Source organism: Nestor notabilis, unplaced genomic scaffold, assembly GCF_000696875.1.
Source record: "Nestor notabilis isolate BGI_N333 unplaced genomic scaffold, ASM69687v1 scaffold8557, whole genome shotgun sequence".
NCBI lineage: Eukaryota > Metazoa > Chordata > Aves > Psittaciformes > Psittacidae > Nestor > Nestor notabilis.
In genome coordinates, this window is record NW_009937753.1 from 1,709 (window position 1) to 11,576 (window position 9,868).

Here is a 9,868-nt window from a genome sequence, read left to right on the forward strand (position 1 = left end):
CCAACACCATCAGAGAAGAAACCCAGTGCAGTAACCAAGGCTGCAGATGGTCAAGAAAGAGAGAAAAATGTTACACAGACACCTGGTCTTGCAGGAGGGACAATGCTCTGGCATTCAAAAATTGATTCTGTGGTTGGACAGGAACAGGAGAGCAAAAGTATGTAATCTTAACCCTTTTTTTGGTCCTAACAGGTAGACGAAGAGATGTGAATTGGGCCAACGAGTGCAGTGCTTGGATCTCAGTATGCAATAACGAAAACTATTTTGTTAATTACGAAATAGCATGGATTTAATTCTAATCATCTACATAGCTATGTATATGCAGTGAAATCTGAAGCATCCTAGCGGATATATTTTTGATGGAAGAGATGGCAAATAAAGGCGTATAGCAAAGCAAAATTTTAATGGTGGCAGAAAAAAACTGGCTTGAGGAAGTCAAGTCTAGAAGAACAAAAGACTAAGTTTCATTTAGCAAAAGGGTTATGGCTGTATTCAAGACTAACATAGGGCACCCTAGTCAGTGACAGAACATATGGGCCTAGAGCAGTGAAAAAGAGGTGATTCCCATCCTTTAATAACTAAGTGGCAAGTCTGTTTCCCCCTGGGCTGTCTCCTGAAGCTGCTGAGTAAATGTTAGAAGTGGGTTGGATTTTACTTTGAAACACTGCTCTGATCAAATTTGTATTTGCAACTTAAAATAGCTATGTAGCTTTTGGGCTGTAGGAAACCTTATCCCACAGTATAGTACTGTGACAGAAACCCATAGACGGCTGCAATAGCTGTGCTGCTACAACCAACCTCACCAGAAATAACAAAACTTTTAGTTTTCACTGATGCAGTTCAAAAACCTGGAGACATCTGAAGTTTGGACTTGGGTCTTGTGCTAGGTCTTTCAGTTGGAGTTTGTCACTACTTCCCTTGGCCTCTGCTCACTAGATTCATCCATTAACTAAAAATGCTTGAATTCTTGACATACTGGATCCATATTGTCCTGTTTTGGTTGAGAGCAATAGACTGGTTTGAATGTTTGTTTTTAAGGCTGCAGATAACAGAATCATAGAATAGTTAGGATTGCAAAGGGCCTTAAGATCATCTAGTTCCAACCCCCCTGCCCATGGATGCCTCACGCTAGACCATGTGGCCCAAGGCTCTGTCCAACCTGGCCTTGAACTCTGCCAGGGATGGAGCATTTACCACTAGATCACAGAATAACAGAATGTTTGGGTTGGAAGCGACCTTAAAGCTGATCCAATTCCAACCCCCTGCCATGGGCAGGGACACCTTCCACTAGAGCAGGTTGCTCCAAGCCCCATCCAACCTGGCCTTGAACACTGCCAGGGATGGGGCAGCCACAGCTTCTCTGGGCAAGCCAGAGACAAAATGGTGGCTGAACTCCTTCCACAAGAAACATTAGCATTGCAATACCATCTTGACACAGGGATACCTCTTCTAGAAGTATGACTACTGCCTTCCTTTTGGCACTTGAGATGAAGAGGAAAAAAGGTTACTTTATGAGTAAGCAGAGCTATGGGCTTGTTACTCCAACAGGCAGTGGCGAGACAACAAGCTCTGTGTTGGACAATAGTCTCACTAACATCCAGTGGCTGGGGAAGATGAGATCTGATGGGCTAAGTCCCTGTTCTGTGAAGCAAGACACGGAGAAAGAGAACCAGATGCCTCTGCAGGAAACAATCAAGGTAAGTAAGCAAAGACAACAGAGCATGTGCTAAAACTTTTGATAGGGAAGTAATCCATGTGGATCAGAAGACTTGGTATCACCATCTCTAAGTAACCCAAATTTGTCATTTTCTGATTTGAATAGCAGAACCTGGAAGATCCAGGGATATTCCATAGTCCTTCTTTGTCAACTTTGTAATCACTCATGTATCATTCCTTTTGTCTCTCAGACTGAAGAAGATTCTGCTGCCACTGATGTTCCTGCTGCCACTGCTGCTGCCTCATGGCAGGATTCGGTATCAGAAAGACCTCCTTACTCGTACATGGCCATGATCCAGTTTGCCATCAACAGCACTGAGAAGAAGCGTATGACTCTGAAGGACATCTATACCTGGATCGAGGATCATTTCCCATATTTTAAACATGTGGCTAAGCCAGGTTGGAAGGTAACAAGCAGGCTTTCAAGTTGCTGAGGGCCACAGGGTGGTATTCTATAGGCTTTCTGAGTGAAAATGAAGAGTTCCACAGCCTGCAGAGCAAGATGGAAATTAAACACCCCACCCCATGTACCCTCTCATTCCAGATGTTCCCTGTTCCACTTTTGTATCCCTTTTCTCATTCCACTTAGGCAAGATGATGGGATGTTTGATCACTAGAGAAAGAATAGGGATCTCAAGAGTAAATAGAATAAGAGGCTGATGACAGGGCTGGCTGGGTATGCAGCGAATATGGAGGTCCATGTTGCCTGCACTTAATCCCTCTGCCAGGGCTGAAGTAGGCCTTGCTGTGCTAATAACAGAACTACACTTTTCAACCTCCCCCACGCTTCTTTCCCCCCCAGAACTCCATTCGGCACAACCTGTCCCTTCATGATATGTTTGTCCGTGAGACATCTGCTAATGGTAAAATTTCATTCTGGACTATTCACCCTGATGCAAACCGTTGCCTAACACTGGACCAGGTATTTAAGGTGAGTGCCTCATGCAAAGAAAATGGAACAGGCTATCCAGTTCCTGAATGCCACGCTATCCAGATACACCTTATTTTTACAGGAAAGTTAAGCTGCTTTGACTTCAGCCTTTTTGTAGAAGCTGGATTTGGTCATTTCTCTTGATAAATAGACAAAAGCTCTGTATGGAAAGAAAAGGTGCTGTGCCTGTGCATGTGAACTGGAACTTCTGTGGGATGTATTTATTCTTCGGGTGGTGTGCCAATTGTAATGATTCAAATTCTTAGTGAGAAGCTTTCCACTGAAATCAAGTAGGGGTTCCTATGCTGTTTGATTAGAGAGTAATAGGGTGGAATTGCCCTTTGCCAGCTAGGTATTTGAGGAAGTACTGTTTTGTGGGAGAAACTGAGCTTCTGAATGTGGTATAGGTTTAAATGCTTCTGTGTTTTCTGCAGTGGGTGGGCAGATTGACTCTTGTTTGCTCAGATAGTACAAGTTTAAAAAGATCCATTTGTTCCCCGTTTGGTTGATAACTTCATCTTATTTTTTCCCCCTCAATGCCTTGCTGCTACCAGCCGCTGGACTTGGGGTCACCAACATCGCCTGAGCACTCTGAATCAGTAAGACTTACCCTCTGCCCTGGGGCTTGGGCTTCCATTCTGCTCTTGCCAGTCACTGAAGGAAAGGACAAGAGGTTTTGGGAGGGGCACTAGGTCACTCTGCACCTAGTCATGCAGCTCCACGCACACCCTTTTTGGGGAATGGAGTCGAGCCAAAGGTTAATTGCCTTCAGATTATATGCTCTCTCTACAGCTGGTAGAGCTGTACAGCTTTGAGCAACTAGACGTAGGCTGCAATGAGTTCCAACAGCCTTCAGAAACAAGTCCAGACAGAGATTTCTGTTAAAATCCTCATCTCCACAGCAGCAGCCCCAATCTGCTCTGGGCTTCAGATCCAGGAAGAATAGGATCTTCCTGTGCTCCTTTTTAATTTTGTAACCCAGATGCATTGTGACTCTCAAAGGTGAATCTGTTTGCACTCTCTTCTGCATTCAGCAGTTTTAACAATGACAGGTTTGCAAGCAGCCAAACACTTTCCTGACATGGCTACAGCCCTGGCCTTCGTTCTGTCTGCTTAGACTTCCGATTCCTCTGTTGCCTCTGCTATTCCACTTGAACATCTATCTGGTCTATGGTTTGTATGGAAATCAAATATACAATAAAAGCTAGCCTATTTGCCTTTCCTCAGGCACTGAGGACACTGAAAACAGGTCACTACTGCAGTAGAGTCTGCAGCTGGAGCAGCTCTGTCATGCCATCTGTTTTTTTCTACACAGCTTTTGGTTGGCAGCTGGCTTTGAGATGGCATGGCTGCAAAACAGCAAGTGGCACAGAGCTAGAGCCGGCAGGAATGCTGGGTGCTAACAGCTGCTCTCTCTGGATTAGCGCAGCATAGACTTTTGGATTCGCAGTTCTGAGTGAAGCAGCAGAATAACGTTGGATTTTCTCTTTAAATCTTTCTTTTCTCCTTCTCCTCTTTCTTATTTCACAATGACTGCAGCAGCAAAAAAGACATCTTCCAGATCACCAGAAGAACATGGGAAGCAACAGCAGTAGCAAAACTGAACCCCCAAATGCACGTGAGTGTCTATATCAGCCTTGGCCAAAAAGAATCAGTCTTATAAATCTGGGGTGCTCTCCCAGATTCCCTTAGGAATAAAAGTGGAAATTGTTATTCAGGTTCACCAGCTTTTAGGCTTCCTACTGTCAGGTTTGGAGCTGAAGGCAGTATTGCTGTATTTGAGAGAGGATATGATGGGGACATAAAGGGGATTGGGTACTCAAATGGAGTGGGAGCAGAGCTTGGCCCAGCTTCAGGTCTATGGTCTTTATGAAGGACTACTTGCTTGTTCATCAGGCCTTCCAGCTTGGAATTTGTATCCTCAAACTTAGCAGAGAAGGCAGGTGAGCCTATCTTTGATTGGATATTGATTTTGGGGTATTTAGAAGAACTTCCTGTTAGATGCCTGGTTTTCAAGAGGTGGTAAAGGAAGGGAGTGAGGCTAGCAAGTCTATTTTCCCTTCCAGGCCGAAAGATGAAGCCTTTGCTTCCTCGTATCAACTCCTACCTGGTTCCGATCCAGTTTCCTTTGAGTCAGCCTCTTGTCTTGCAGCCTTCTGTATCCATGGCACAGGGAGCATCTATCAACAGCTCAGAGACTTTCCGGAGCAATAAGCGTGTGCGCATTGCTCCAAAGGTTGGTTTCCTGTTTTCTGAGGGTGTTTTGGTTTGATTCTTTTGGAGAGGGGGTGTTGGGTGGTTTATTTTTCTTTTTTATAGCTCTTACTTTCTGTGGGCCAAAGGCCCTATGGATTGGTCAAGGCAATCTTTTTCTACTACTTGGATGTGAAGAAATAAGAATGGAAGAAATGGCCTTGTTCTGCCCCTAAAACATTCGTATTTTTGGTAGCTCTGAAGAGACATGTAACATAAGGAACTTCTGAAAGAGCATTTATTTGCATGTAATCTCTTTCCGCTATCATTTGGATTTTGGGTGGGTTAGCTTTTTGGTTACTGACTGCATATCACTTGGGTTTCTTTGTAGATGTCACTCTCTACAGAAGAGTCATCCTCTTTAACCATGGCTGCTGTCAAGGAAGAGAGTCAATGTAATGAAGGTTTATTTTCCCCAACCCATTGCCTAAAGGAGAGCAGCTCCCAGCCTGGTGAGGAATCAGCTTCTTTCCCTGAAAGCATGTGTATTAACGAGGAAGAAGGCTCTCAACTGGATGATTGGCTGTCCCCATTTGCTTCAACACTAACTGTAAAGGAAGACCCAGGCTTGTTTCTCTCAGTCTCATCTACAAAGGAGAAGAAACAATTCACCCTGCTGAAGTCACCATCTAAGGCTGTCTCCGACACGTTGGTTATAAAGAGACGGGAAAGGCAGGAAATGAGCAGATCCAGAAGGAAACAACGCCTAGCATTGCCTTGCTCAGAAGAGCCTGTCCTTGTTTTGCCAGAAAGCAATGGCTTTGACCTCTTCCGGTTAGGGGCAGACCACCCCTTCCCAGAGGAAAGCCAACCTCTTGAGAATGCATCACAGCTCGGTTGCTCACAAGGCGAAGAGGGGCCCTTTAAAACACCAGTCAAGGAGATGTTCAGCAAATTGCCTGTTTCTTCCACTCCCAGCAAAGTCTCAGCAACTACTACCCCTCCGCTAGGGGGCCTTGACTCCTGGAAGTCTGCATCCGTAGCTAAGGAAAGTCATGAGCTGGACTTTAGTCCAGTGAGAACCCTTCAATTGCCATTCACCCCCCTCCAGGAGAACCAGGACTTGCTGGGTTTTAACACCACACCTCTTAAAAACCCCCTCTTTGAGTCCCCTCGAGAACTGCTCAATACAGAATCCAGTGACATGGTGCACATCCCCCTCACGAGCTCTCCAGCTTTTACTCATGAGTCTACTAAGCAATTATCTGTTGAACTGCCAGGTTCTGGCTTTACTGAAAACCGGTCACTCATGGAAGGCCTTATCCTTGATACCATGAATGACAGTCTGAGTAAAATTCTCCTAGATATCAGCTTTCCTGGTCTTGAGGATGAAAACTTAGGAACAGACATTAGTTGGTCTCATCTTATACCTGAACTGAAGTAAACTGGCCTGAGGACTGAATTTGGCTTGTTCTGATGTTACAGAAAGCACTCTACTCTTCTGAGATCTGTTATTGGCATTATTGACTCCTGCTAAGCTGGGAGACAGGCCCATTGGCTGCTATGAGCTCCCTTTATAAAGCTGCAATAGATTTTATGTGGAATAAGATAGAACCTCTGTAACACTGTGCTAGAGAGAGGTTCCTGGAGAGAGGTTATCAAGGGAACATCTATAGATCCTGAATGGCATTTGCTACTCAAGGTATCAGAGGAAATGGATACGCTCCTCAGTTATGTACAATAGGAAAGAGCCTGGGAACCTCCTCCTAGCTCTGTCCTTACTTCCCTTCACTTTGTTCTCCTTTTACTTAGTATCTTCTGTGTAATTTTCATGGCTGTAAATACTGTACATTCCTTAAATTAGCTTTTAATTATAATAATATAATTTTATTCTTGTAGAGTTATGTGAATATTTGGGCTGGTAAAGGGTTTGTCTTAGAGTGTTGTCTATATGTTCCACATCTCCTGTATTCTACCCTAGGTGGCAGCCCAAAATACTTCTTTTCTTCTTTGACTGCAGAAACACATTTGTTTAGGCTGTTCTGAATGTTCCCAGGGCAAAAATCTGAAAAATTACTTTTATATGATTCAAGTCAAACTGAAACAGGTTGTTACCTGGATTGCAGCATAGCATTTTGGTTTGGCTTTCTTTTCTGAGCCTGGAATGGAAAAGAGCTTGGATCAAACTCAATAGCTCTTCTGGTTCCAGACTTCTATTATGTATCTAAAAGACTAGGTAGAGTTACTGTTGCACTAAGATGGACTTCTATTGAATGGTTAAAGTGGCCCTTATTACAATCGTCAGTTGAAAATGTCAAAAAAACCCTATAAAGTGAATGCTGGTATTTCCACTGAAAAGTGACCTCTGGAAGCACAAGGTATGTTTCTCTTAGTGCAATGGGACAACTCATCCCAGTTCCCTAGAACTCATGTCAAAAGAGGAAATTGCCATGGAAAAGACCTGAACACTCTGCTTTTAGGCAAATAACGGCTTATGTATCTACACACTCAATAAAGCTTCTGTGGGAACACAGCTGAGTATTCTTTACTGCTTTCACTCTTACTAGCATGCTCAGGCTGGGCCGTAGCATGAACAACTGATTTTTGCTTGTCTAATGTGTGTGTTTTCTGTGCTAAGTGCGTAAGTGAGCATTAGGACATTTTCAGTATTCCTCAGGCCATGTTGGTCATTCCTCATGAAATTTGATTACTCAACCCCTTGCTTCATCTACGATACTTCTTCTCGCTGTTCATGGGTAAATCCTGGCTCTACAAGTCAGAAACAGGCTGACTTAGTCTAAAGCATCAGAACACCACCAGCAGACTAGTTACTGTATTTTATGAATGCAAAACAAGTGTCATACAAAAATCTTTATTTCCACCTTTCCCAATACAGACTAAATTGGATTTAGATGTGTGTGGTTTTCAGAACTCCTGTTCTCTTGTGTGCATGCTAAAGGTTATTTGCCCTCAGAAGATGTTTCAAGCACTTTGTGTTGGTGATTATTATTCCAGTTTTTCTGGGGAGAAATACTGGACTCCCAGATCCGCATATCTGTCTGCCTAGTACAAGTGACTGCTCACCTTGGGGCCACCAGGGAAAAATGTTTTACTATGCTGCCATGTGAATTTTAGGCTGGAAGGTTTTTGTCAGTGATTAGAAGTTGAAGTTCCATCACTTCTGAGTGAGTCTTGGGGATTCCTTGCCACTAAACAGGAAATAAAAAAGGATTTCTGAAAGCTTTAGGATTAAGAACCTGTTGGATACCAATAGCCTCTTAAGTGTAGTTTGTTTAGGATTGATTTGCCAATATTGCCTGTGTGGGCAGGAGGTCTTGATTCCTTCTCTGCTAATGTCATCTATGAAGGAGTTCTTGTCTTCCAGCCGGGATTTAAATCTTCATTCTCTGACCAGGAAATCATAACCACCTGCTATGAAAACTGATCAAAGCTACACAGCACATCTTGTCTTCAGGGAGGAGAGCTGCAGGCAAAGCTGTAAACCTATAGCCATAAATCCCAGGGGAAGAAGAAAGGCAGACAGAAGGAATGAGCATGGGCTGCAGAAGAGACCCACTTTGTGGTTTGTAGAATGCTTTCTGCTAGTATCTATTACACAGCTTTCAACAGTCTGCTTAGATTTCTCAAGACATCCTCTCTTCCTCTCACTTCTTGCTCTTGAGAAGTTGCATGCACACAACTGACGTCCAAGAGCTAAGGATCGCATCTCCAAAAAATTACGAAATGCTTTTGTCCTTGGAATGGTAGGATGGTGTTAGTTCGAGACAGGTGATCCTTTGCTGTCCCTGTCAGCTGAGCTGCTTTCATGGCCACCTCATATTGCACTTTGAGCGTAGTAGCGCCAAAGACTATTTTCCCTTCCTGTTGAGTATTACATGGAAGTGCTGCTTCAGGACAATTATATCAAAAAGCTGGGGGAAGAAAAAAAAGAAGCTGCAAATTTGCAAGTGTTTCACCTAACCCAATTCAAATCCCTGCTTGGGAAGGATTTCATCACAGCTCTCAGGAAGACTACTTTACTTCTCTCCATCTGTGTTTGCCGGATAGTCTGCCTGGATCCTTTTCTTAATTTCATCCTGTTACATTTACCACAGTAAAGTTGCACAAAAAGCTGTAAAGCCATCACACCAGTGTCTGAGTGACAGCCAGCCAGCCAGCTGAAAATTTGAAGTCTTGGCTTCTCCTTCTATTCTTTCCCTGCTGTTATTTACATGTCACTATGTGAATGAGTTGTTGCAGCATGTAAACTACTACGAAGAAAAGTTGTTTGAGTGTAGAAGTCACAGATGTTTGTGTCTTTAACGGTAAGACATTTCACATCTACTATCCTCTTGTGAGACCTCACTTGGAGTATTGTGTCCAGTTCTGGGGTCCTCAGCATAAAAAGGACATGGAAATGTTGGAGACAGTCCAGAGGAGGCCACTAGGTTGACAAGAGGACTGGAGCACCTCCCGTACGAAGACAGGCTGAGAAAGTTGGGGCTGTTCAGCCTGGAAAAGAGAAGGCTGCGTGGAGACCTTATAGCAGCCTTCCAGTATCTGAAGGGGGCCTACAAGGATGCTGGGGAGGGACTCTTCATGAGGGACTCTAGTGGTAGGACAAGGGGGAATGGCTTTAAACTTAAACAGGAGAACTTTAGATTAGACATAAGGAAGAAGTTCTTCACAGTGAGGGTGGTGAGGCACTGGAATAGGTTGCCCAAGGAAGTTGTGAATGCTCCAACCCTGGCGGTGTTCAAGGCCAGGCTGGACAGAGCCTTGGGCGACATAGTTTAGTGTGAGGTGTCCCTGCTCATGGCAGGGGGGTTGGAACTAGATGATCTTAAGGTCCTTTCCAACCCAAACCATTCTATGATCTCTTGTCACAAAGGCAGAAGGACACTTGTTCTTAATATCCCACACTTAGCCCACAGAAAATCTGCAAGATTAAGTGTGATCTGGTGTTGGAAGGCAGATAAGCATGGCATAAGGCAGATAATCGGAGAGCTGTGCTTCTAATTGCTCAGC

At 44.0% G+C, this 9,868-nt stretch overlaps 1 protein-coding gene across 1 annotated transcript in view; it reads left to right on the forward strand.

Moving 5' to 3' along the window:
- The window catches only part of FOXM1 (forkhead box M1), a 6,791-nt gene extending 444 nt beyond the window's left edge, over positions 1 to 6,347 (forward strand). The window contains exons 1-8 of the mRNA XM_010018984.1: positions 1 to 157; positions 1,549 to 1,697; positions 1,908 to 2,123; positions 2,519 to 2,647; positions 3,202 to 3,246; positions 4,187 to 4,265; positions 4,714 to 4,883; positions 5,232 to 6,347. The exon at positions 1 to 157 is cut by the window's left edge and continues 444 nt beyond it. Coding sequence (XP_010017286.1) covers positions 1 to 157; positions 1,549 to 1,697; positions 1,908 to 2,123; positions 2,519 to 2,647; positions 3,202 to 3,246; positions 4,187 to 4,265; positions 4,714 to 4,883; positions 5,232 to 6,284 — 1,998 coding nt within the window. The 3' untranslated portion in view covers positions 6,285 to 6,347. The remainder of the gene's footprint in view (positions 158 to 1,548; positions 1,698 to 1,907; positions 2,124 to 2,518; positions 2,648 to 3,201; positions 3,247 to 4,186; positions 4,266 to 4,713; positions 4,884 to 5,231) is intronic.
- Positions 6,348 to 9,868: the final 3,521 nt, after the last annotated feature.